At 65.9% G+C, this 27,970-nt stretch overlaps 1 protein-coding gene across 1 annotated transcript; it reads right to left on the minus strand.

The window, feature by feature from the left end:
• Nucleotides 1–27,164, minus strand: LOC140645524 (cyclin-dependent kinase 16-like). Its single transcript, XM_072848968.1, is given in 19 exon segments — nt 1–33; nt 584–631; nt 1,246–1,323; nt 1,855–1,945; nt 2,315–2,357; nt 2,595–2,697; nt 5,924–6,021; nt 6,965–7,010; nt 7,013–7,079; nt 9,184–9,312; nt 13,448–13,510; nt 15,858–15,952; nt 16,559–16,673; nt 19,569–19,625; nt 20,525–20,635; nt 22,501–22,553; nt 22,556–22,633; nt 25,568–25,679; nt 27,018–27,164. Coding segments are annotated over 17 exon segments (1,368 nt in total). The 5' UTR covers nt 25,671–25,679; nt 27,018–27,164; the 3' UTR covers nt 1–33; nt 584–593.
• Between the last annotated feature and the right edge of the window lie 806 nt (nt 27,165–27,970).

Raw genomic sequence — 27,970 nt, forward strand, 5'->3', positions numbered from 1 at the left:
GGGGGTCCGGGGGTCGCAGCAGCAGTCCGTGGGCTGTGGGGAGAGGAAAGGTTTAGGGGGCCCCCAAAATCGATAAGCTCCCCAAATTTACCCCGCCCCCCCCCCCTCCTTTTTTAGGGGGTCCCATTTTAGGGGTTCCCCTCTTTTTCACGGGTCCACCATTTTGGGGGGTCCCCTAATTTCGGGGGGTTTCTACGGGTAGGGGGTGTCCAAATTTTGGGGGTCACCCCCAGATATAGGGGGGTCCCATATTGAGGGGGATCCACGTTTTTGGGGGTCCCCCTATTTAAGGGGGTCCTCATGTGGGGGGCAGGCCCCATTTGGGGGATCCCCCTTTTAAAGACACACCCCTACCCTTTTTTGGGGGGGGGGGGTGTCTCCATTTCCAAGGGGTCCCCCCAAATTTTCAGGGTCTCCCATTTTGGAAGGGGGTGTCTCATTTTTTGGGGTGTTCTCCATATTTTGGGGTATATTCCCTTTTTGGGGGGCTGCTCCCCAATTTTGGGGGTGTCGATTGGGGAGGGGTCCCATGGGGGTCCCCCATTTTAGGGGGGGGTCACCCCGATTTTTGGGGGGGCCCTACCTGCCCGGTGTCAAAATTCAGTATCGAGCACCCGAAAAGAGGAGGAACCTGTGGAGAAAAAGAGGGGGGTCGGGGGAACCCCAAAAATGGGGGGGGCCTCAAGGGGTCCCCACAAACTGGGGGACTGGTTTGGGGGGGAACTGGTTTGGGGGGAACTGGTTTGGGGGGGGGGTCCCCCAGATTGGGGAGGTGGTGGATTTTGGGCGTTTCCCCAGAATTTGGGGGCGGCTCCTAGATTTTGGATGGTCCCCAAATTTGGGGGGCTCCTGGATTGGAGGGGGTCCCCAGATTTTGGGGGAGGGGGGCTCCCGGATTTCAGGGGTCCGTGGATTTTCAGGGTTCCCCAATTTGGGAGAGGTGCCTGGATTGGGGGGGGGGCTAAATTCGAGGGGGGTCCCCGATTTTGGGGGATGCCCAAGATTTTGAAGAGTCCCCAGATTTGCGGGGGGGTGGTCGGGATTTGGGGGGCCCCCAGGATTGGGGAATCCCCAGATTTTGGGGGATCCCTAAGATTTTGGGGCGTACCCAGATTTGGGTGGGGGCTGGATTTGTGGGGGAATTCCATGGCTTTTGAAAGGGGGGTCCCCGAATTGGGGGGGAGGTGTCGTGGGTTTGGGGGGTCCCCCGAATTCGAGGGGGTCCCCGGGTTTGGGGGTGCTGACCGGGGGGGGGCAGGGAGGCCGAGCGCAGCCCCGGCTCCTTCTGCAGCTGGATCTCCTTCAGCGCAAAGATGGAGGTGGCTGTGGGAAGGGGCGGGGCCTCGCGTCAAGGGGGCGTGTCCCCACCCCACAAGCCCCGCCCACGAGAAAGCCACGCCCCCCCCAGTGCCCCGTCGATTTGCATAGCCCAACCCCTCGAGCCTCTGCAAAGCCCTGCCTCAATGAAGCCACGCCCCCCTCTCCCGAGGCCCCGCCCCTCAGAGCTCCTCCCACTGCCACACAGCCCCACCCATGGGCTCCTCCCTCCGGTGACGCTCCGCCCCCAGGGTCCGCCCACCCACCGCTATAGCTCCGCCCACCCCAACTGCAAACCCATTAATCCCCAAGGAAGCACCGCCCCTCAAAGCCGCGCCCTCGAGAAGCACCACCCACACCCCTACCCATAGCCCAACCCACCTTAAGCCCCGCCTCCAGGCCCCGCCCACTTAAAACCACGCCCCCGCAATGCTCCGCCCACCCCTCACTACAGCCTCCCCCAACGCCACACCCCCTAAACTCCCCCCGAGGCCACGCCCACCGGAAGCCCCGCCCCCCCAGGCCCCGCCCACTCACTGTCGGGCAGGGTGGTGACGCGGGGCCCCAGGCAGGCGAAGAAGGGGTGGGCCATCGCCTCCGCCGCCGGCAGCCGCCGCCGCCCCTCGAACTGCCCCGCCCACCGGTCAGGACACGCCCATAAAGGGGCGGGGACACGCCCCGCCCCCGCCTTGTGGGCGTGGCCCCACCAATCCCCGCCCCGTCCCCCCCTCCATGCTGCACCTCCCCCCCCCCCCCCCGTGTGTGTGCTCTCCGTGGGGGGGGTGGGACCGGAGGGAGCCCCGCCCACGTGGGAGGGGCTCGGTGAGCCACGCCCACACCAGAAAGGGGGGCGTGGCCACACTGGGCACCACCGCGGGGGGGGCTGGCTTGGGCTGAGCAAAGGGGTGGAGCCTGGGGCAGGAGGGGCGGGGCAGGGGAGGGAAGGGGCGGGGCCCACGCGGCAGGGGCGGGGCTAGCGCCGGCCCCACCCCCTCACCTGCAGCAGCTGCCCCAGCAGGTCGGCGCCGTCGTGGTCCAGCCTGGGGGGAGGGAAAGGGGGTCAGGGGGTCGGGGGGGTCAGGTCCCCCACCCCCCATGGGGCAGAGCCGCGCCCCGTGGGGCAGACACCCCCAAAACCCCATGGGGGACCTCCCCTGCTCCCCCCGCTATGGGGCAGCCCCCCTCCCCATGGGCCATTCCCATGGGGCAGCCCTCCCCCCGTGCTATGGACCTTCCCTCCCCCCTGCTATGGGGCAGCCCCCATGTGTGGGGCAGACCGTGGGGCGTGGTGCAGCAGCCCCTCGGGGGGTACGGGGTACTTGTGGGCCCGGAACTCGGCGTTGGCCCCGATCCCCGGCCACGTCTCCTCCGTCGGGGTCCCTGGGGAGGGGCGGAGGGGGGTCAGGGGGACCCCAAACCCCCCCGGGACCCCAAGTCCCACCGGAGCCCCCAAGTGCCCCCTGACCCCCCAGTGCCCCCAGCCCCCCCAATCCCAGGGACCCCCCAAATCTCAGACCCCCAAGATGGCCCCCAATTCCCAGGGACCCCCAAATTACCCCAAAACATCTTCATTTGCCCTAAAACCCTTTATTCACCCCAAAACCCCTTTACTTCCCCCAAACCCCCAAATTTCCCCAAATTTCTCCCAAACGCCCCAAATTTCCCCCAAACCCCCAAATTGCCCCAAAATCCCCTTTATTTCCCCCAAACGCCCAAATTTCCCCCAAATCCCCACATTTCCCCAAACCCCCAAATTTCCCCAAACCCCCAAATTTCCAAATTTCTCCCAAACGCCCCAAATTTCCCCCAAACCCCCAAATTGCCCCAAAAATCCCCTTTATTTCCCCCCAAACGCCCAAATTTCCCCCAAATCCCCACATTTCCCCAAAACCCCCAAATTTCCCCCAACTCCCCCAAATCCCCCATTTCCCCAAACCCCCAAATTTCCCCAAATTTCTCCCAAACGCCCCAAATTTCCCCAAACCCCCAAATTGCCCCAAAAATCCCCTTTATTTACCCCAAACCCCCAAATTTCCCCAAACTCCCCCAAATCCCCACATTTCCCCCAAACCCCCAAATTTTCCCCAAATTTCTCCCAAAATCCCCAAATTGCACCCAAACCCCCAAATTTCCCCAAATTTCTCCCAAACGCCCCAAATTTCCCCCAAACCCCCAAATTTCCCCAAAATCCCCTTTATTTCCCCCCAAACCCCCTTTATTTCCGCCAAACCCCCAAATTTCCCCAAACTCCCCCAAATCCCCACTTTTCCCCCAAGCCCCCAAATTTCCCCAAATTTCTCCCAAAATCCCATTTCCCCCAAACCCCCAAATTTCCCCCAAAATCCCCCAAATCCCCCATTTCCCCCAAACCCCCAAATTTCCCCAAAATCCCCTTTATTTCCCCCAAACCCCAAATTTCCCCAAATCCCCACATTTCCCCCAAACCCCAAATTTCTCCCAAACGCCCCGAATTTCCCCCAAGCCCCAAAATTTCCCCAAACCCCACATTTCCCCCAAATTTCCCCAAATTTCTCCCAAATTTCCCCAAATTTCCCCAAACCCCCAAATTTCCCCAAAATCCCCTTTATTTCCCCAAATTTCCCCAAATCCCCACATTTCCCCCAAACCCTGAAATTTCCCCAAACCCCCAAATTGCCCCAAACCCCCAAATTTCCCCCAACTCCCCAAATCCCCACATTTCCCCCAAACCCCCAAATTTCCCTAAACTCCCCCAAATCCCCACATTTCCCCAAACTTCCCTAAATTTCTCCCAAACACCCCAAATTTCCCCAAACCCCCAAATTTCCCCAAAATCCCCTTTATTTCCCCTAAACCCCAAATTTCCCCAAACCCCCAAATTTCCCCAAACTCCCCAAATCCCCACATTTCCCCCAAACCCCAAATTTCCTCCAAATTTCCCCAAATTTCTCCCAAAATCCCCAAATTTCCCCAAAATCCCCTTTATTTCCCCCAAATCCCCCAAATTGCCCCAAACCCCCAAATTTCCCCAAATTTCTCCCAAACACCCCACATTTCCCCAAACCCCCAAATTTTCCCCAAACCCCCAAATTTCCCCAAACTCCCCAAATCCCCACATTTCTCCCCAAACCCCCAAATTTCTCCCAAAATCCCCTTTATTTCCCCTAAAACCTCCAAATTTCCCCCAAACTCCCCCAAATCCCCACATTTCCCCAAACCCCCAAATTTCCCTAAACTCCCCAAATCCCCACATTTCCCCCAAACTTCCCTAAATTTCTCCCAAACACCCCAAATTTCCCCCAAACCCCCAAATTTCCCCAAAATCCCCTTTATTTCCCCTAAACCCCAAATTTCCCCAAACCCCCAAATTTCCCCAAACTCCCCAAATCCCCACATTTCCCCCAAACCCCAAATTTCCTCCAAATTTCCCCAAATTTCTCCCAAAATCCCCAAATTTCCCCAAAATCCCTTTATTTCCCCAAATCCCCAAATTGCCCCCAAACCCCCAAATTTCCCCAAATTTCTCCCAAACACCCCACATTTCCCCAAACCCCCAAATTTTCCCCAAACCCCCAAATTTCCCCAAACTCCCCAAATCCCCACATTTCTCCCCAAACCCCCAAATTTCTCCCAAAATCCCCTTTATTTCCCCTAAAACCTCCAAATTTCCCCCAAACTCCCCCAAATCCCCACATTTCCCCAAACCCCCAAATTTCCCCTAAACTCCCCAAATCCCCACATTTCCCCAAACTTCCCTAAATTTCTCCCAAACACCCCAAATTTCCCCAAATCCCCAAATTTCCCCAAAATCCCCTTTATTTCCCCTAAACCCCAAATTTCCCCAAACCCCCAAATTTCCCCAAACTCCCCAAATCCCCACATTTCCCCCAAACCCCAAATTTCCTCCAAATTTCCCCCAAATTTCTCCCAAAATCCCCAAATTTCCCCAAAATCCCCTTTATTTCCCCCAAATCCCCAAATTGCCCCCAAACCCCCAAATTTCCCCAAATTTCTCCCAAACACCCCACATTTCCCCCAAACCCCCAAATTTTCCCCAACCCCCAAATTTCCCCAAACTCCCCCAAATCCCCACATTTCTCCCCAAACCCCCAAATTTCTCCCAAAATCCCCTTTATTTCCCCCTAAAACCTCCAAATTTCCCCCAAACTCCCCCAAATCCCCACATTTCCCCCAAACCCCCAAATTGCCCCCAAAATCTCCTTTATTTCCCCCCAAACCCCCTTTATTTCCCCCAAACCCCCAAATTGCCCCCAACTCCCCCAAATCCCCACATTTCCCCCAAACCCCCATATTTCCCCAAATTTCTCCCAAATTTCCCCAAATCCCCACATTTCCCCCAAACCCCCAAATTTCCCCAAATTTCTCCCAAATGCCCCAAATTTCCCAAGCCCCCAAATTTCCCCAAAATCCCCCAAATCCCCAAATTTCCCCAAACCCCCAAATTTCCCCAAATTGCCCCCAAACCCCCAAATTTCCCCCAAATTTCTCCCAAACGCCCCAAATTTCCCCCAAACCCCCAAATTTCCCCCAACTCCCCCACTCCCCCATTTCCCCCAAACGCCCCCAATTCCCCCCGCGCCCCAAACCGGCGGGTTTCGCCCCGGACCGAGCAGGCGGAAGATGAAGTGCAGCTGCTCCTCCACGGTGGAGCCGGGGAAGAGCGGTCGCCCCGTCACCATCTCCGAGAAGATGCAGCCCACGCCCCTGCGGTGCCGGCGCCAGGCCCTCGTGCGAGGCTCCCGGTCCTCGTGCGAGGCCCTCGTGCAACATCCATGCCCCCCCCCCCCCCGCCTTGCGGCCACTAAGAGCGCTCAGTCCTCGTGCGAGCCCACCCTGGGCCGGCGCGGGGTCCCGTCACGGCCCCCGTGCAAGCCCCCCCATCCTCGTGCGAGACCCTCGTGCGAGACCCTCGTGCGAGAGAATCCCTGCAAACCTCCTGCGGAGCCGTGCAAGAGCCCGCAGTCCCCGTGCAAGAGCCCTGGGCCTCATCCCAGCCCCCCCCCCGCCAGCCCCCGTGCGAAGCCCCCAGCCCTCGTGCGAGACCCTCGTGTGAGACCCTCGTGCGAGAGAATCCCTGCAAACCTCCTGCGGAGCCGTGCAAGAGCCCGCAGTCCCTGTGCAAGACCCCCAGCCCCCGTGCAAGAGCCCTGGGCCTCATCCCAGCCCCCCCGCCAGCCCCCGTGTGAAGCCCGCAGCCCTCGTGCAAGACCCTCGTGCGAGAGAATCCCTGCAAACCCCCTGCGGAGCCGTGCAAGAGCCTGCAGTCCCCGTGCGAGACCCCCAGCCCCGTGCAAGACCCCTGGGCCTCATCCCAGCCCCCCGAGCCCCCGTGCGAAGCCCCCAGCCCTCGTGCGAGACCCTCGTGCGACACCCTCGTGCAAGAGACCCCCAGCAAACCCCCTCGGGAGCCACGTAGGAGCCCCCAGTCCCCGTGCAAGACCCCGAGTCTCATCCCAGCCCCGTGCGAAGCCCCCAGCCCTCGTGCGAGACCCTCGTGCGACACCCCCGTGCAAGAGACCCCCAGCAAACCCCCTCGGGAGCCACGTAGGAGCCCCCAGTCCCCGTGCAAGACCCCCGAGCCTCATCCCAGCCCCCCAAGCCCCCGTGCGAAGCCCCCAGCCCTCGTGCGAGGCCCTCGTGCGCTCACCACATGTCGATCTGGGTGGAGTACTCGGTGGAGCCCAGCAAGATGTCGGGGGCCGGTACCAGAGCGTCACCACCTCGTTAGAGTAGGTCTTCGTCGGGATGGATTTCGCCCGGCCAGGCCTGGGGGGGGGGAAAGGGGGTTATGGGGGGTCCTGGGGTCCCTGGGGGGAATTGGAGTCCCCAAGGGGGTCCAGGGGGAATTGGGGTCCCTGGAGGGGGAATTGGGGTGCCCAAGGGGTCCAGGGGGGAATTGGGGTCCCTGGGGGGAATTGGGGTCCCCAAGGGGGCCTGGGGGAACTGGGGTCCCTGGGGGAATTGGGGTGCTGGGGGAATTGGGGTCCCCAAGGGGTCCAGGGGGAATTGGGGTCCCTGGAGGGGGAATTGGGGTGCTGGGGGAATTGGGGTCCCTGGGGGGAATTGGGGTCCCCAAGGGGTCCTGGGGGGAATTGGGGTCCCTGGGGGGGAATTGGGGTCCCCAAGGGCTCCTGGGGGAATTGGGGTCCTGGGGAATTGGGGTCCCCAAGGGGTCCAGGGGGAACTGGGGTCCCTGGGGGGGAATTGGGGTGCTGGGGGGAATTGGGGTCCCCAAGGGGTCCAGGGGGGGAATTAGGGTCCCTGGGGGGGAATTGGGGTCCCCAAGGGGTCCAGGGGGAATTGGGGTCCCTGGGGGAATTGGGGTCCCCAAGGGGTCCAGGGGGAACTGGGGTCCCTGGGGGGAATTGGGTCCCCAAGGGGTCCAGGGGGAATTGGGGTCCCTGGGGGGAATTGGGGTGCGGGGGGAATTGGGGTCCCCAAGGGGTCCAGGGGGGAATTGGGGTCCCTGGGGGGGAATTGGGGTGCGGGGGGGAATTGGGGTCCCCAAGGGGTCCAGGGGGAATTGGGGTCCCTGGGGGGGAATTGGGGTGTGGGGGGAATTGGGGTCCCCAAGGGGGTCCTGGGGGCAATGGGGTCCCTGGGAGGGGGAAATTGGGGTCCCTGGGTAAAACTGGGGTGCCCAAGGGGCCCTGGGGAGTAACTGGGGTCCCCTAGAGGGTCTGGGGGTGCTGGGGGGATTTTGGGGATCCTGGGGGCCTCGGGCGGTGCTGGGGCACGGTTGGGGGTCCCAGGGAGGATTTTGGGGTCCCAGGGTGGAGTTTTGGGGGTCCCAGGGTGGATTTTGGGGTCCCAGGGTGGATTTTGGGGTCCCCAGGGATATTTTAGGGGTTCAAAGGGGGGGAGATTTTGGGTCCCCAGGGTATTTTAGGGGTGCTGGGAGGGGGGATTTTGGGGTCCCCAAGGGTATTTTAGGGTGCTGGGGGGGGATGATTTTGGGGGGCCCTGGGGCTCTCAGGGTGGCACTTTTGGGGCTCCCAGGGTGGATTTTGGGGCTCCCAGGGTGGATTTTGGGGGTCCCAGAGTGGATTTTGGGGTGTTTTGGGGTCCCCAGGGATATTTTAGGGGTTCAAGGGGGAGATTTTGGGGTCCCCAGGGTATTTTAGGGTGCTGGGGGGATGATTTGGGGGGCCCTGGGGCTCTCGGTGGCACTTTTGGGGCTCCCAGGGTGGATTTTGGGGCTCCCAGGAGTGGATTTTGGGGCTCCCAGAGTGGATTTTGGGGTGTTTTGGGGTCCCCCAGGGATATTTTAGGGGTGCTGGGAGGGGGAGATTTTGGGGTCCCCCAAGGGTATTTTAGGGGTGCTGGGGGGATGATTTGGGGGGCCCTGGGGCTCTCAGGGTGGCACTTTTGGGGCTCCCAGGGTGGATTTTGGGGCTCCCAGGGTGGATTTTGGGGGTCCCAGAGTGGATTTTGGGGTGTTTTGGGGTCCCCAGGGATATTTTAGGGGTGCTGGGAGGGGGAGATTTTGGGGTCCCAAGGGTATTTTAGGGGTGCTGGGAGGGGGTGATGATTTTGGGGGCCCGGGGCTCTCAGGGTGGCACTTTTGGGGCTCCCAGGGTGGATTTTGGGAGTCCCAGGGTGGATTTTGGGGTCCCCAGGGATATTTTAGGGGTTCAAGGGAGGGGGAGATTTTGGGGTCCCCCAAGGGTATTTTAGGGGTGCTGGGGGGGGGTGATGATTTTGGGGGCCCTGGGGCTCTCAGGGTGGCACTTTTGGGCCTCCCAGGGTGGATTTGAGGGCTCCTAGGGTGGAGTTTTGGGGTTTTTTTTTGGGGGGGGGGGGGGTTTTGGGGTCCCCCCGGGATATTTTGGGGGTTCCAGATTTCGGGGTGTCCCGTGTGCCCCCCTGACCGAAATCCGCCAGCTTGAGGTCCCCCCGCCGGCTGAGCAGGAGGTTTTGGGGCTTGAGGTCGCGGTGCAGCACCTTGTGCCGGTGGCAGAAGGCCAGGCCCCGCAGCAGCTGGAAGAGGAACAGCTGCCCCCCGACACGGCCCCTCGCACGCTCGTCGCACGCTCATCGCACGCTCGTCGCGCGCCCGAGCATCAGTGCGCCCCCGAGCGCCTCGACGGCCACCTCACGTCACCCCAAAACCCGCCCGGTCCCCTCGGATACACCATGCAGCCCAACATAGCTCATCGCACGCTCCTCGCACGCTCGTCGCACGCCCCTCGCACGCTCATCGCACGCTCGCCACGCGCCCCGAGCATCATCACACCCCCTCGCATATCTACAGCCACCTCACGTCACCCCAAACCCCGCCCGGTCCCCTCGGATACACCATGCAGCCCAACATAGCTCATCGCACGCCCCTTGCACGCTCGTCGCACGCCCCTCGCACGCTCGTCGCGCGCTCGCCGCGTGCCCCGAGCATCAGCACGCCCCCGAGCGCCTCGGCGGCCACCTCACGTCACCCCAAACCCCGCCCGGCCTCCTTGGATACACCATGCACCCCAACATAGTTCATCACAACCCCCTCGCACACTCGTCGCACGCTCGTCGCACGCTCGCCACGCACCCGTCGCATCATCGTGCCCCCTCGCACATCTACAGCCACCTCACGTCACCCCAAACCCCTCCTGGCTTCCTTGGATGCACCACGCAGCCCGATATGCCCCTTGGCACGCCCCTCGTACGCTCGTCGCACGCTTCTCGCACGCTCATCACACACTCGCCACGCGCCCGTCACATCAGCGCGCCCCCTCGCACCTCGACGGCCACCTCACATCACCCCAAACCCCGCCCAGCCTCCTCGTACACACCGCACAGCCTGATACGGTCCTTTGCACGCCCTTCGCACACTCGTCGCACGCTCGTCGCACGCTCATCGCACGCTCGCCGCGCGCCCCGAGCATCAGCGCGCCCACGAGCACATCTACAGCCACCTCACGTCACCCCAAACCCCGCCCGGCCTCCTCGTAGACACCGCACAGCCCAACATAGCTCATCACACGCCCCTCGCACGCTCGTCGCACGCTCGTCGCACGCTCGTCGCACGCTCGCCACGCGCCCGTCACATCATCGCGCCCCCTCGCACATCTACAGCCACCTCACGTCACCCCAAACCCCTCCTGGCTTCCTTGGATGCACCATGCAGCCCGATACGGCCCTTTGCATGCCCCTCGCACGCTCCTCGCACACTCGTCGCACGCTCCTTGCACACTCGTCGCATGCCCCTCGCACCATCACAGCCCCCTCGCACACCTACAGGCACCTTCTCTCACCCCAAACCCCACCCGGCCTCCTTGGATGCACCACGCAGCCCGATACGGCCCTTGCACGCCCCTCGCACGCTCATTGCACACTCATCGCACGCTCCTTGCACACTCGTCACATGCCTCTCGCGTGCCCCTCGCACCATCACAGCCCCCTCGCACCTCTACAGGCACCTTCTCTCACCCCAAACCCCGCCCAGCCTCCTTGGATGCACCACGCAGCCCGATACGGCCCTTGCACGCCCCTCGCACGCTCATCGCACACTCGCCGCGCGCCCCGAGCACCGACACGGCCCCCCAAGCGCCTCGACGGCCACCTCACGTCACCCCAAACCCCTCCTGGCCTCCTCGGATACACCACGCACCCCAACATAGCTCATCGCACACCCCTCGCACGCTCGTCGCACTCTCGTCGCACACTCATCGCACGCTCGCCACGCGCCCGTCGCATCATCACGCCCCCTCGCACATCTACAGCCACCTCACGTCACCCCAAACCCCTCCTGGCTTCCTTGGATACACCGCACAGCCCGATACGGCCCTTTGCACGCCCCTTGCACGCCCCTCGCACGCCCCTCGCACGCCCCTCGCACCCCCGTTGCACAATCACAACTGCCTCGCGCGGCCAAAGCCACGGGACGAGCTCCCAAACCCCTCGCGCCCTCCTGGGAGATCCCCGACACCCTCGTAGGTCCCTTCGCACGCCCCTCGCACACCTCTCGCACGCCCATCGCACGCCCATCGCACACCCCGGACCCCCTCGCACACCCCGGACCCCTCGCATCCTCCTAGTACAGCCCAGACCCCCCTCGCACGCCCCTCGCACGCCCCCGAGTCCCTTGCACACCCTTTCGCACACCCCAGGCTCCCTCGCACGCCCCTTGCACGCCCCTTGCACGCCCCTTCCCCACCTCCCGCACGCCCCAGACCCCCTCGCACGCCCCTTCCACACCCCTTGCACGCCCCAGACCCCCTCGCACGCCCCTTCCACACCCCTTGCACGCCCCAGACCCCCTCGCACGCCCCTTCCACACCCCTTACACACGCACACACACCGCTTGCACACCCCAGACCCCCTTGCACGCCCCAAAACGCCTTGCACGCCCCTTCCCCACCTCTTGCACGCCCCAGATCCTCGCACACCCTCGCACACCCCGAACGCCCTTGCACGCCCTTCCCCACCCCTTGCACGCCCCAAAGCCCCTCGCACTCCCTTCCGCACGCCTTGCACGCCCCAGACCCCCTCGCACACCCCTCGCACGAACCCAAACTCCCTCGCACGCCCCGGACCCCCTCGCCCGCCCCTTGCACGCGCCAAACCCCCTCGCACGCCCCTCACACGCCCCTTGCACGCGCCAAACCCCTCGCACGCCCCTTCCCCACCTCTTGCACACCCCGGACCCCTCGCACGCCCCTCTCCCACCCTCGCACGCCCGGACCCCCTCGCACGCCCTTCCACACCCCTTGCACGCCCCAGACCCTCACACACGCCTTACACGCCCTTACACAGCTCTTGCACGCCCTAGACCCCTCGCACGAACGCAAACCCCTCGCACGCCCCTTCCCCACCTCTTGCACACCCCGGACCCCTTCGCACGCCCCTTTCCCACCCTTCGCACACCCCAGACCCCCTTGCACACCCCTTTGACACCCCTCGCACACCCGGACCCCTTGCACGCCCCTCGCATGCCCCAAACCCCCTCGCACGCCCTCTGCCACCCCTCACACGCCCGGACCCCTCGTGCGCCCCTTCCCCACCTCTTGCACACCCCGGACCCCTCGCACACCCCTTACACGCCCTTACACAGCTCTTGCACGCCCGGCCCCCTCAAACACCCTTCCACACCCCTTGCACACCCCAGACCCCTCGCACGCCCCAAACCCCTCGCACACCCCTTACTCGCCCCTTACACAGCTCTTGCACACCACGGACCCCCTCGCACGCCCCTTCCACACCCCTCGCACGCCCGGACCCCTCGCACACCTCTTCCACACTCCAAACCCCTTGCACGCCCCTTCCACACCCCTCGCACGCCCCTCACACGCCCCGGACCCCTCACACGCCCTCGCACGCCCCTTGCACGCCCTGCGCATGCCCCAGACCCCTCGCACGCCCTCGCACGCCCCGGACCCCTCGCACGCCCCTTCCACGCCCCTCGCACGCCCCAATCCCCTCGCACACCCTCGCACGCCCGGACCCCTCACACGCCCCTCGCACGCCCATTCCACGCCCCTCACATGCCCCAAACCCCTCGCACGCCCCTGCGCACACCCCTCGCACGCCCGGACCCCTCGCACGCCCCTTCCACGCCCCTCACATGCCCCGGACACCCTCGCACGCCCTTTGCACGCCCCTCGCCCACCCCAAACCCCCTCGCACGCTCCTTCCACGCCCCTCGCACGCCCCGGACCTCCTCGCATGCCCTCGCACGCCCCAGACCCCCTCGCACACCCCTCGCATGCCCCAGACCCCCTCGCACGCCCCTTCCACGCCCCTCGCACGCCCTGGACCCCCTCGCACGCCCCTCGCACGCCCCTCGCACGCCCCAAACCCCCTCGCACGCCCCTCGCACGCCCTGCGCACGCCCTCGCATGCCCCAGACCCCTCGCACGCCCCTCGCACGCCCGGACCCCTCGCACGCCCTTCCACGCCCTCGCACGCCCGGACCCCTCATACGCCCCTCACACGCCCCTTCCACGCCCCTCGCATGCCCCAAACCCCCTCGCACGCCCCTCGCACGCCCCTCACATGCCCCGGACCCCCTCGCACGCCCTTTGCACGCCCCTCGCCCGCCCTCGCCCACCCCAAACCCCTCACACGCCCCTTCCACGCCCCTCGCACGCCCCGGACCCCTCGCACGCCCCTCGCACGCCCCTCGCACGCCCCTCGCCCGCACCTTGACGTTGTGCATGCTGATGACGCTGCCGCAGTCGTCCAGGTACTGCTTGAGGTCCCGGTCCTGAAATGGGGGGGACCCGGGAGGGGCGGGGGGGGGGACACCCGAAAAGGGGACGGTTTGGAGGGGGCCGTGGGGGGTCACGGGGGAGGGGGTGTCCCCCGGGGGGTGGGGGGCCTGGGGGATTTGGGGGCTGGGGGAGCAAGGGGGGTCCCTGGGGTGGGGGCAGGGGTCTTGGGGGGCAACGGGGGATTTGGGGGGCCTTTGGGGAATGTGGGGGGGGCCCCGGGGGGTCGGGGGCCTGGGGGGATTTGGGGGCCTGGGGGGAGCAGGGGGGTCCCTGGGGTGGGGGCAGGGGTCTTGGGGGATTTAGGGGGCAATGGGGGATTTTGGGGGCCCTTGGGGAATGGGGGGGCCCTGGGGGAGCTGGGGGTGTCCGGGGGGAACTGGGGGCCCTGGGGTTATTTGGGGGTCCTTGGGAATGGGGGACCCAAGGGCTCAGGGGGATGGGGGGGGCCATGGAGGATTTGGGGTCCCGGGGGGTTTAGGGAGTCCTGGGGACATTTGGGGGGCCCTGAGGGGCTTGGGGGGCCATGGGGATTTAGGGGACCCTGGGGGGCTGTGGGTGGCGGGGGTGGACTTGGGGGCCCGGGGTCATTTGGGGGCCCAGGAGGCGATTTTGGGGTGTGGGGGAGGTTTTGGGGCGCAGGGAGAGTTTTGGGGTGCAGAGGGGTTGGGGGGTGACGGGGGATTTGGGGTGCGGGGGGGCTGGAGGGTCCCGGGGGAGTTTTGGGGTGCGGGGAGGGTTTAGGGTGCGGGGGGGATTTTGGGGTCCCGGGGAGATTTTGGGGTGTGGGGGGTGTGCAGAGGGGTTGGGGTCCCGGGGGATTTTGGGGTGCGGGGGGTTGGGGGCAGGGAGGGGTTTAGGGGTGCAAGGGGCTTGGGGTGCAGGAGGGTTTTGGGGTGCGGGGGGGGTTGGGGTGCAGGGCGGGGTGGGGTCCCGGGGGATTTTGGGGGGTGGGGAGCAGGGGAGTTTAGAGGTGTAGGGGGATTTTGGGGTGCAGGGGGTTTAAGGGTGCAGGAGGGGGGTTAAGTCCCAGGGGGTTTTGGGGTGCGGGGGTTGGGGTGCAGGGGTTTGGGGTGCGGGGGTTTTGGGGTGCGGGGGGGTTTAGGGGTGCGGGGGGTTGAGCAGGGATTTTGGGGTGCAGGGGGTTGGGGTCCCGGGGGTTGGGGTGCGGGGGGTTGGGGAGCAGGGGATTTTGGGGTGCAGGGGGGTTGGGGTGCGGGGGTTGGGGTCCCGGGGGTTGGGGTGCAGAGGGGGTTTTGGGGTGCGGGGGTTTAGGTGCAGGGGTTGGGGAGCAGGGGGATTTTGGGGTGCAGGGGGTTGGGGTCCCAGGGGGTTGGGGTGCGGGGCTTTGGGGTGCGGGGGTTGGGGAGCAGGGGGATTTGGGGGTGCGGGGGTTGGGGTGTGGGGATTGGGGTGCAGGGGGTTTAGGGGTCAGGGGTTTGGGGTGCGGGGGTTGGGGTGCAGGGGTTGGGGTGCGGGGGTTGGGGAGCAGTGGGGTTTGGGGGTGCAGGGGGTTGGGGTGCTGAGGTTGGGGTGCAGGGGGTTTAGGGGTCCGGGGTTTGGGGTGTGGGGGGTTGGGGTGTGGGGGGTTGGGGAGCAGTGAGGTTTGGGGGTGCAGGGGGTTGGGGTGTGGGGGTTGGGGTGTGGGGTTGGGGTGCGGGGGGTTTAGGGGCCCGGGGGTTTGGGGTGCGGGGGGTTGGGGAGCAGTGGGGTTTGGGGGTGCAGGGGAGGTTGGGGTGCGGGGGTTGGGGTGTGGGGGTTGGGGTGCAGGGGGTTAGGGGTGTGGGGGTTGGGGTGCGGGGGGTTTGGGGTGCAGGGGGTTGGGGTGCGGGGGTTGGGGAGCAGTGGGGTTTGGGGGTGCACGGGGGTTGGGGTCCCAGGGGGTTGGGGTGCAGGGGTTGGGGTGCGGGGGTTGGGGTGCGGGGGTTGGGGAGCAGGGGGTTGGGGGTGCACAGGGGGTTGGGGTCCTGGGGGATTTGGGGTGTGGGGGGTTGGGGTGCGGGGGGTTGGGGACCAGGGGGTTGGGGGTGCAGGGGGTTGGGGTGCGGGGGTTGGGGTGTGGGGTTGGGGTGCAGGGGGTTTAGGGGTCTGGGGGTTTGGGGTGCGGGGGTTGGGGTGTGGGGGTTGGGGTGCAGGGGGTTGGGGTCCCGGGGAGTTGGGGAGCAGGGGATTTGGGGGTGCAGGGGGTTGGGGTGCGGGGGTTGGGGTGCAGGGGGTTGGGGAGCAGGGGGTTGGGGTGGGGGGGATTGGGGTCCCGGGGAGTTGGGGTGCGGGGGTTGGGGTGTGGGGGTTGGGGTGGGGGTTGGGGTGCGGGGGTTGGGGTGCGGGGGTTGGGGTGCTGACCAGGTACTCGAAGACGAGGGTGAGGCACTGGGGGGTGTGGACGATGTCGTGCAGCGTCACCACGTTGGCGTGCTTCAGGTCGCGCAGGAGGGACACTGGGGGGACACGGGGACACGGGGACAGCCGCCTCGTCCCCCCCCGCCCCCGCCGGCGTCTGGGTCCCCCCCCCGACACTCGTGCGAGCCCTCGTGCGAGGCCGTGCGAGCCGCACCCACCCAACCCCCGGGCCACCCCTCAGCGTCACCCCACGCCCCGGGCCACCACCCCAGCGTCCCCTCAGCCCCAGTGTCACCCCCCAGCATCACCCCGCCCCTCGTGCCACCCCCGCAGCGTCACCGCAGCCCTCGTGCGAGCCCTCGTGCGAGGCCGTGCGAGCCGCACCCACCCAGCCGCCCCCATGCCACCCCCTCAGCGTCACCCCACGCCCGGGCCACCCCCAGCGTCACCCCATCCCTCGTGCCACCCCCGCAGCGTCACCGCAGCCCTCGTGCGAGCCCTCGTGCGAGGCCGTGCGAGCCGCACCCACCCAGCCGCCCCCCTGGGCCACCCCCTCAGCGTCACCCCACGCCCCGGGCCACCACCCCAGCGTCACCCCAGCCCCCGTGTCACCCCCCCAGCGTCACCCCGCCCCGCGTGCCACCCCCGCAGCGTCACGGCGGCCCTCGTGCGAGCCCTCGTGCGAGCCCTCGTGCGAGGCTGACCCTCGCGGATGGCGGTGCAGGGGGCCCCCTCCTCGTGCTCCAGGCGGATCTCCTTCAGCGCCACCAGGTTCTCCGTCAGCTTGCTGCGGCCCTTGTAGACCGTGGCGTAGGTGCCCTGGGGACATCGGGGACATCGGGGACGTGGGGGACATGGGGGACATGGGGACATCGGGGGGGACAGCAGGGACGCTGGGGATGTTGGGGACGTTGGGGACATGGGGACATCAGGGACATGGGGGACATGGGGACATCGGGGGGGGACAGCAGGGACGCTGGGGGTGTTGGGGACGTTGGGGACAGGGGACATGGGGACATCAGGGACATGGGGGACATGGGGACATCGAGGGGCGGGGGACAGCAGGGACACTGGGGGTGTTGGGGACGTTGGGGACATCGGGGACATCGGGGACGTGGGGGACATGGGGGACATGGGGACATCGAGGGGGCAGGGGACAGCAGGGACGCTGGGGGTGTTGGGGACGTTGGGGACATCAGGGACATGGGGGACATGGGGACATGGGGACATCGAGGGTGTGGGGGACAGCAGGGACACTGGGGATGTTGGGGACATTGGGGACATGGGGGACATGGGGACATTAAGGGTGTGGGGGACAGCAGGGATGTTGGGGACATCTCAGGGACGTTGGGGACATTGGGGACATTGGGGACATTGGGGACATGGGGACATCGAGGGTGCAGGGGACAGCAGGGACGCTGGGGATGTTGGGGACATTGGGGACATCGGGGACATGGGGACAGGGGGACATCAGGGACATGGGGACATCGGGGACATGGGGACATTAAGGGTGTGGGGGACAGCAGGGATGTTGGGGACATCTCGGGGACGTTGGGGACATCGGGGACATGGGGGACATCGGGGACATGGGGACATGGGGACATCGAGGGTGCGGGGGACAGCAGGGACGCTGGGGACGTTGGGGACATTGGGGACATGGGGGACATCGGGGACATTAAGGGTGTGGGGGACAGCAGGGACGTTGGCAACATCTCAGGGACGTTGGGGATGTTGGGGACATTGGGGACATGGGGACATTGGGGACATTGGAGACATCAGAGACATCTTGGGGACATCTCGACATCAGGGACATTGGGGACATCGGGGACATTGGGGACACTGCGGACATCTTGGGGACGTTGGGGACATCAGGGACATCGGGGACATGGGGACATGGGGACATCAGGGACATCTTGGGGACGTTGGGGACATCGGGGACATCTTGGGGACATTGGGGACATCGGGGACATGGGGGACCTGGGGACATCTTGGGGACACCGGGGACATCTTGGGGACATCGGGGACATTGGGGACATGGGGACATGGGGACATCAGGGACATCTTGGGGACGTTGGGGACATGGGGGGACATGGGGGGACATGGGGACATGGGGACATGGGGACATCTTGGGGATGCTGGGGACATCAGGGACATCTTGGGGACATCGGGGACATGGGGACATCTTGGGGACATTGGGGACATCAGGGACATCGGGGACATGGGGACATTTTGGGGACATCAGGGACATCTTGGGGACATCAGGGATGTGGGCGGACATGGGGGACATGGGGACATCTTGAGGACGTTGGGGACATCAGGGACATCGGGGACATGGGGATATGGGGACATCAGGGACATCTTGGGGACATCGGGGACATCGGGGACATGGGGACATGGGGACACGGGGACATCTTGGGGACATTGGGGACATCAGGGACATCTTGGCGACATCAGGGACATGGGGACATGGGGACATCAGGGACATCTTGGGGACATTGGAGACATCGGGGATGTGGGGGGACATGGGGGGACATGGGGGGACATGGGGACATCTTGGGGATGCTGGGGACATCAGGGACATCTTGGGGACATGGGGGACATCTCGGGGACGTTGGGGACATCGGGGACATCGGGGACATGGGGACATCTTGGGGACACTGGGGACACCGAGGACATCTTGAGGATATCGGGGACATGGGGACACGGGGACATCTTGGGGACGTTGGGGACATCAGGGACATCTTGGGGACATTGGGGACATCGGGGACATGGGGACACGGGGAGCTGGGGACATCTTGGGGACGCTGGGGACACCAGGGACATCTTGGGGACATCTTGGGGACATCGGGGACATTGGGGACATGGGGACATGGGGACCTTGGGACATCTTGGGGATGCTGGGGACATCAGGGACATCTTGGGGACATCGGGGACATGGGGACATGGGGTCATCGGGGACATCTTGGGGACATCGGGGACGTGGGGACATCGGGACATCAGGGACATCTTGGGGATGCTGGGGACATCAGGGACATCTTGGGGACATCGGGGACGTGGGGACATAGGGACATGGGGACATCTTGGGGACATCGGGGACATCGGGGACATCAGGGACATGGGGACATGGGGACACGGGGACATCTTGGGGACGTTGGGGACATCAGGGACATCTTGGGGACATTGGGGACATCGGGGACATTGGGGACATGGGGACATGGGGACATCAGTGACATCTTGGGGACGTTGGGGACATCGGGGACATGGGGGGACATGGGGACATGGGGACCTGGGGACATCTTGGGGACATTGGGGACATGGGGACATCAGGGACATCTTAGGGACGTTGGGGACATGGGGGGACATGGGGGACATGGGGACCTGGGGACATCTTGGGGATGTTGGGGACATCAGGGACATCTTGGGGACATCGGGGACATGGGGACATCTTGGGGACATTGGGGACATCGGGGACATGGGGACATCAGGGACATCTTGGGGACATTGGGGACATCGGGGACGTGGGGGGACATGGGGACATGGGGACCTGGGGACATCAGGGACATCTTGGGGACATCAGGGACATGGGGACATCTTGGGGACGTTGGGGACATCGGGGACGTGGGGGGACATGGCGGGGACCTGGGGACATCTTGGGGACCCACGGGGGGCCCCGCGGTGGCCCCGCCCCCAGCCCACCCTGGCCCCGCCCCTCACCTCTCCCAGTTTGTCCAGTTTGACGTAGGTCTCCAGCTTCCCGAAGCCGATCTCCGACTGGGGGGGGACACGGTTACTGGGAGAACTGGGAGAACTGGGAGGCACTGGGAGGGGGCGGCACCAGTCCCTCCCACCCCCCGCTTGCCCATACTGGTTTATACTGGGACACGGCAAGGCTCGGGGAGGGGGGGGGGGACTGGGAGCAACTGGGAAGCACTGGGAGGCCGCAGGGGGTGACACTGGGCTCTACTGGCCCGCGTTGTCTCATACTGGTTTATACTGGTCTGAACTGGAACGCACAAGGGCGATGTGGGGGCTGAGGGGACTGGGGGGGTTCCCGTTTGCTTCTCCTACTCCGTGCTGTTTTATACTGGTTTGTACTGGTTTATACTGGTTTGTACTGGTTCATACTGGTTTGTACTGGTTTATACTGGTTCGTACTGGGCCGCCCCAAGGAAATGCAACACAGGTGACGGCCGAGACGCCACCTCTGGAGGGAACTGGGAGAGACTGGGGGGGTCCCTGTAAGTTCCTGTTCCTCCCTAGGGATCTATACTGGTTTATACTGGTTTGTACTGGTTTATACTGGTTTGTACTGGTTCATACTGGGCCGCCCCAAGGAAATGCAACACAGGTGGCGGCTGAGACGCTGCCTGCAGAGGGAACTGGGACAGACTGGGGGGGTCCCTGTAAGTTCCTGTTCCTCCCTAGGGATCTATACTGGTTCATACTGGTTCATACTGGTTTGTACTGGTTTATATTGCTTTATACTGGTTTATACTGGTTTGTACTGGGCCACCCCAAGGAGATGCAACGCACACGGCGGCTGAGACGCTGCCTGCAGAGGGAACTGGGACAGACTGGGGGGGTCACTGCAAGTTCCTCTTCCTCCCTGCGGATCTATACTGGTTCATACTGGTTCGTACTGGTTCATACTGGTTCGTACTGGTTCGTACCAGGGAGACGCGGCGCAGGCGGCGGCTGAGGGGCCCGGGCAGCCCCAGCCGGTCCAGGCCCCCCTCGGGCAGGCGGGTGTCGGCCGGCAGCGACAGGCGCTTGTTGATGTCCTGGGGGGGCACGGGTGACGCGGGGACCCCAAAACCCCCCGGGACCCCCCCGGGACCCCCCCAAAGACCCCCGGGAGCCCCCCAAAATGCCCCCAAAGACCCCCGGGACCCCCAAAACCCCCCCAAAGACCCCAGAATCCCCCCAAAACCCCCGAGACCCCCCAAAACCCCCAAAGACCCCAGAATGTCCCCAAAGACCCCGGGACCCCAAAACCCCCGGGACCCCCCAGAAACCCCCCAAAGACCCCAGAAACCCCCCGGGACCCCCAAAGACCCCCAGGACCCCCAAAATGCCCCCAAAGACCCCCGGGACCCCAAAACCCCGGGACCCCCGGGACCCCCAAAGACCCCCAGGACCCCCAAAATGCCCCCAAAGACCCCGGGACCCCCAAAACACCCCCAAAGACCCCAGAAACCCCCCAAAGACCCCAGGAGCCCCCAGAACCCCCCAAAAACGCCCTGGACCCCCAAAACCCCCCAAAGACCCCAGAAACCCCCCAAAAGCCCCTGGGACCCCACAAAACCCCCCAAAGGCCCCGGGACCCCACAAAACCCCCGAGACCCCCCAAAACACCCCCAAAGACCCCAGAAACCCCCCAAAGGCCCCAGGAGCCCCCAGAACCCCCCAAAGGCCCCCGGGACCCCCAAAACACCCCAAAGACCCCCAGGAGCCCCGAAACCCCCAAAGACCCCGAAACCCCCAGGACCCCCAGAACCCCCGAAGACCCCAGAAACCCCCAAAAACCCCCCGGGACCCCCAAAAACCCAGAAACCCCCAAGCCCCCCAAAACCCCCAGGAGCCCCCAAAGACCCCTCAAAGCCCCCAAACCCCCCAAGACCCCCGGTCGCCCCCCAAACACCCCAGGATCCCCCAAAGCTCCCCCAACCCCCCAGGACCCCAGTAGAGCCCCCCAAAGCCCCCGGGACCCCCAAGACCCCAGTCGCCCCCCCCAATCCCCCAGGATCCCCAACCCCCAAGACCCCCAGCAGACCCCCCAAAGCCCCCAGGACCCCCAAATTGCCCCAGGATCCCCAAGACCCCCAGTCGCCCCCCAAACCCCAAAGCCCCCAGGACCAACCAAGACCTGTAGTAGCCCCCTTCAAAGCCCCCAAGACCCCCAAAGCCCCCGGGACCCCCAAAGCCCCCCAGGACCCCTAGGATCCCCCAAAGCTTCCCGGGACCCCTCCAAAGCCCCAAAACCCCCAAACCCCCCAGAACCCCCAGGAGACCCCCAAAGCCCCCAGGACCCCCCAAAGCCCCCAGGACCCCAAACCCCGCCAGGACCCCCGTAGACCCCCCCAAAGCCCCCAGGACCCCCCAAGACCCCCAGTCACCCCCAAACCCCTGGGATCCCCCAAACCCCCCAGGACCCCCAGCAGACCCCCAAAGCCCCCCAGGACCCCCAAACCCCGCCAGGACCCCCGAAAGCCCCCAGGACCCCCAAACCCCGCCAGGACCCCCGTAGACCCCCCAAAGCCCCCAGGACCCCCCAAGACCCCCAGTCACCCCCAAACCCCTGGGATCCCCAAAGCTTCCCATGACCCTCCAGGACCCCAGCAGACCCCAAAGCCCCCCAAACCCCCAAACCTCCCCAGGACCCCCAAACCCCGCCAGGACCCCAAACCCCACCAGGACCCCCCAAAGCCCCCAGGACCCCCCAAGACCCCCAGTCACCCCCAAACCCCTGGGATCCCCCAAAGCTTCCCAGGACCCTCCAAAGCCCCCCAAACCCCCAGGACCCCAGGAGACCCCCAAAGCCCCCAGGACCCCCAAACCCCGCCAGGACCCCCAAAAGCCCCCAGGACCCCCAAACCCCGCCAGGACCCCCGTAGACCCCCCAAAGCCCCCAGGACCCCCCACCCACCTCGGAGGAGCCGGGGCGAGTCGGGTGCTGGCGCAGGCGCAGGCGGACGGGGAGGCCACCTCCTCCGAGGACGTCCCCGAGGGGGGGTCGCTCTCCCCGTCCGAGCCCATCCGCCCCTCCTCCGCCCCCGCCTCGGGGGGGGGGGGCAAAAAGCGGGGGGTGTTCGTCAGGGCACCCCAAAACCCCCATGGGACCTCCTAACCCCCCCCCAGGACCTCAGGACCCACACACCCCCCGTGCTCCCCTGGTTCTCAGGGCACCCCAAACCCTCCCAGGGCCCCCCCCCCCCCAGGACCACCCCAAGCCCCCCTGGACCCCCCGCCCCCAAGGTCTCCAGGGCCCCCCAAACCCCCAGGACCCCCCAAACCTCCCTAAGGACCCCCAACTCCCTGGAGCCCCTCAACCCCAGGGACCCCCCCCCCAAAGCCCCCAGAATGTCTCCAGGGACCCCAAAACCCCCTTGGGACCCCCCAGGGACCCCCCAAAAACCCCCTGGGACCCCTCTGTGTCCTCTGCCCCCCAAAACCCCTGGACTCCCCCAAACCCCAGGAGCCCCTAAACCCCCCAGGGACTCCCCCAAAGCCCCCCTTAAACTTCCCTGGGACCCCCTGCCCCCCGTGTCCCCAGGGCCCCCAAACCCTGGGACCCCCAGAGCCCCCAAAACCTTCCCAAGGGACCCCCCTGCTGCCAGGGTCCCCCAAAGGCCACCCCTGACCCCCCAGGTCTCCAGGGACCCCCAAATCCCCCCCCAGGGACAGGGGACACAGGGGGACATGGGGACAGATCGGGGACATGGGGGGACACGGGACATGGGGGGGACACGGGGCATGGGGGGGGCATGGGGGGACACAGGGACATGTGGGGGGACACGGGGCATGGGGGGGCATGGGGGACACGGGACATGGGGGGACACAGGACATAGCGGGGACAGGGGACACGAGGACATGGGGGGCATGGGGGGACACAGGGGGCATAGGGACATGGGGGTCATGGGGACATGGGGGGACATGGGGGGACACGGACATGGGGGGGGACACACGGGGCATGGGGGGCATGGGGACACAGGACATGGGGGACACGGGACATGGGGGGGACACGGGGGCATGGGGGGGACACAGGGACATGGGGGGACAGGGACACGAGGACATGGGGGGACACAGGGGGCATAGGGACATGGGGGTCATGGGGACATGGGGGGACATGGGGGGGACACAAGGACATGGGGGACACGGGGACATGGGGGGGACAGAGACATGAGAACAGATGGGGGACATGGGGACACAGGGACATGTGGGGGGACACGGGGACATGGGGGACATGGGGGGACACAGGGGGACACAGGAACAGATGGGGACACGGGGGACATGGGGGACATGGGACATGGGGGGACATGGGGACAGATGGGGGACACGGGGGACATAGGGACGTGGGGGTCATGGGGACATGGGGGGGGACATGGGGGACACAGGGACATGGGGGGGACAGGACACGAGGACAGATGGGGGACATGGGGACATGTGGGGGACACAGGGGACATAGGGACATGGGGGGTCATGGGGGGCATGGGGACGTGGGGGGACATGGGGGACACAGGGACATGGGGGGACACGGGGACATGGGGGGGACATGGGGGGACATGGGGGACATGGGGACATGGGGGGGACATGGGGGACACAGGGACATGGGGGGACAGGGGACACGAGGACATGGGGGCATGGGGGGACATGGGGACATGGGGGGGACACGGGGGGACATGGGGGCATGGGGACAGACAGGGATGGGGGACATGGGGGGGACATGGGGGGTCATGGGGGGACATGGGGGACACAGGGGACATGGGGGGTCATGGGGACAGATGGGGACACAGGGAGGGACATGGGGGGACGTGGGGACAGGAGACTTGGGGACGGGGGACACGGGGGGACATGGGGGACACGGGGACAGATGGGGGACACGGGGGACATGGGGACATGGGGGGACACGGGGGGACACGGGGGGGCTGGGAGATGGGGACGGGGGCTTGGGGACCGATGAGGGGACACGGGGGGGACACGGGGGGGACACGGGGACAGGTGGTGACCCAGGAGGGGACACAGGGACGGGCTCCAGGGACAGATGGAGGGACACGGGGGGGAGGGGGACACGGGGACAGATGGGGACCGGGCAGGGGACGCGGGGGAGGGGACGGGGGGACAGATGGGGGACACGGGGGGGGACACGGGGGACAAGGGAGGGCCACCCCGCAGCCCCACGGGGCTCTTAAAGGGCCGCGCCCCCCCGGGAGGGTCTTAAAGGGCCAGGCAGCCCCACCCCGCAGGTCTCTTAAAGGGGCAGGCACCTCCCCGGGCTCTTAAAGGGCCAGGCACCCCCAAACCCTCTTCTCACCTTCTTAAAGGGACAGGCACCTTGCTGCAATCACACCCCCCCCCAGTTTCTTAAAGGGGCAGGCACCCCTCTGCCCTCTTAAAGGGCCAGGTACCTCTCCGGGCTCTTAAAGGGACAGGCACCTTGCTGCAATCACACCCCCCCCCAGTTTCTTAAAGGGCCAGGCACCCCTCTGCCCTCTTAAAGGGCCAGGTACCTCTCTGGGCTCTTAAAGGGCCAGGCACACCCCCAAACCCTATTCTAGCTTTCTTAAAGGGACAGGCACCTTGCTGCAATCACCCCCCCCACCCAGTTTCTTAAAGGGCCAGGCACCCCTCTGCTCTCTTAAAGGGGCAGGTACCTCTCCGGGCTCTTAAAGGGCCAGGCACACCCCCAAACCCTATTCTAGCTTTCTTAAAGGGACAGGCACCTTGCTGTAATCACTCTCTCCACACCCAGTTTCTTAAAGGGCCAGGCACCCCTCTGGGCTCTTAAAGGGCCAGGCACACCCTCAATCCCCAACCCCAAGCTCTGAAAGAGACAGGCACCCCCTCATTCCCCCCCCCCCGCCAAGCCTCTTAAAGGGCCAGACACCTCCCAATCCCTATCTCAGCCCTCTTAAAGGGACAAGCACCCACGTTCTTAGAGGGGTGGGGTGCCCCTAAAAGAAGTGGGGTGCCCCCGGAAGAAGTGGGGTGCTCACCGCTGTCGCTGCCGTCGCGGGGCTCCCCCAGGCTCTTTTCGGGGGTGCGGCCCCCCCGCAGCGTCATCGACAGCTGCCGCTTGATCTTCTTCATCCGGTCCATGGCCGAGCCCTGGGGGGGGGGGACGGGGGGGACACCCCAGATGACTGGGGTCCCCCCCAAACACCTGGGGGCCCCCCCAAAACCCTAGGGCCCGCCAGACTCCTAGGTTCCCCCCGAACACCTGCGTCGCCCCCAAATGCCTCCCCCCAAATGCCTGGGGCCCCCTCTGGGTTCCTGGGGCCCCCAAAATGGATGCCCCCCCCCCAAAGGTCTGGGGACCCTTCCGAATGCCTGGGGGCCCCCAAAACTCCAGGTGTCCCCCCGGACTCCTGGGTCCCCCCATAACGCCTGAGGGCCCCCCAAATATCTGGGTCCCCCAGAATGCCTGGGGCCCCCACCCTGGATTCCTGGGGTCCCCCCCAAATGCTTGGGCCCCCCCACTCCTGGGTCCCCACAAACGCCTGCCCCCCCAAACGCCTGGGTCCCCCCAAATTCCTGTGGGGCCCCCTGGATTCCTGGGTCCCCCTCAAATCCATGCCCCCCCAATACCTGGGTCCCCCAAAAGCCTGGGTCCCCCCTAAATTCCTGTGGGGCCCCCGGATTCCTGGGTCCCCCTCAAATCCATGCTCCCCCCCAATGCCTGGGGCCCCCCGGATTCCTGGGGCCCCCCGAATCCATGCCCCCCAAATGCCTGGGTCCCCCTGGATTCCTGGATCCCCCCAAATCCATGCCCCCCAATGCCTGGGGCCCCCAAACGCCTGGGGCCCCCAAATTCCTGTGGGGCCCCCTGGATTCCTGGATCCCCCAAATCCATGCCCCCCAATGCCTGGGGCCCCCAAACGCCTGGGGCCCCCAAATTCCTGTGGGGCCCCCTGGATTCCTGGATCCCCCCAAATCCATGCCCCCCCCCCAATGCCTGGGGCCCCCAAACGCCTGGGTCCCCCCAAATTCCTGTGGGGCCCCCGGATTCCTGGATCCCCTCAAATCCATGCCCCCCAATGCCTGGGGCCCCCAAACGCCTGGGGCCCCCCAAATTCCTGTGGGGCCCCCGGATTCCTGGATCCCCCGAATCCATGCCCCCCAAATGCCTGGAGCCCCCGGCTTCCTGGGGCCCCCGAATGCCTGGGGCCCCTCCATAACGCCTGGGCCCCCCAAGCTCCTGCCCCCCACCCCCCGAACTCCTGGGTCCCCCCCCGCCTTCCCCTCCCTAGCCACCTGGGCGTGGCCAACCGGGGGCGTGGCCAACCGGGGGCGTGGCCAACCGGGGGCGTGGCCTCCTCAGACCCCACCCACACCGCCCCACCCCCCCTTCCCTCAGGCCGTCTCCACAGAGCGGGGGGGCCCCGGGCCGAGGGGACCCGGGGGGTTCCCGGGGGCGGGGGGGTCCCGGGGGGGTTCCCCCGTTACCGGCTCAACGGCGCGGGGCCTCCCAGAAATCCTCGGCCATGGCGGGGCCGGGCCCGACCCCGCGGGCGGCTCCGGGGGGGGCCGGGCCGGGCCGGGCCGGGCGGGAGGCGGCGGAGGGCGGCGGGAAGCGGCGGCGGCGGCGCAAGATGGCGGCGGGAGGGGCGGGGCCGGGTGACGTCAGGGCGGAGGGGCGGGGAGGGAGAAGAGGCGCGGCCCGGCGGGGGAGAAGGGGCGGGGCTGGGTGGAAGGACACGCCCACCGCGTGCCGGCGGACACGCCCACCCGCAGCGCCTCTGGGGCCGCGGGGGGGGAGGGTTGGGGGAGGGGCGGTGTTTTGGGGAGGGGGTGTTTGGGGCGGCCTCCTTAACCAATAGGAAACCCCCCACCCTGCCCCCAAACCCCGCCCCTTGGGCTGGAGGGAGCCGGGAAGGAGCCAGGAGGGGAGGGGCACCCCAAAGAGGCCCCGCCCCTTTTCCGAGGGGGAGGGGCGAGCAGGGTTACTCCGAGGTTACTGCCGGGTTACTCCGCTCTTGCGAACAGGGGCGGCGGGGGTCAGTGGGAGGGGCGCCGGGGTCACTGCCGGGGTCACTGCCGGGTCACTGTGGGGGTCACTGCCGGGGTCACTGCTGGGGTCACTGCCGGGGTCACTGCTGGGATCCGCTGGGGTCACTGCCAGGGTCACTGCTGGGGTCACTGCTGGGGTCACTGCCAGGATCCGCCGGGGTCACTGCCGGGGTCACTGCCGGGGTCACTGCTGGGGTCACTGCTGGGATCCACTGGGGTCACTGCCGGGGTCACTGCCGGGGTCACTGCTGGGGTCACTGCTGGGGTCACTGCCGGGATCCACTGGGGTCACTGCCGGGATCTGCTGGGGTCACTGCTGGGGTCACTGCTGGGATCCACTGGGGTCACTGCCGGGGTCACTGCCGGGGTCACTGCCAGGGTCACTGCTG

Source organism: Ciconia boyciana, chromosome 34 (genome assembly GCF_034638445.1).
Source record: "Ciconia boyciana chromosome 34, ASM3463844v1, whole genome shotgun sequence".
Taxonomy (NCBI): Eukaryota; Metazoa; Chordata; class Aves; order Ciconiiformes; family Ciconiidae; genus Ciconia; species Ciconia boyciana.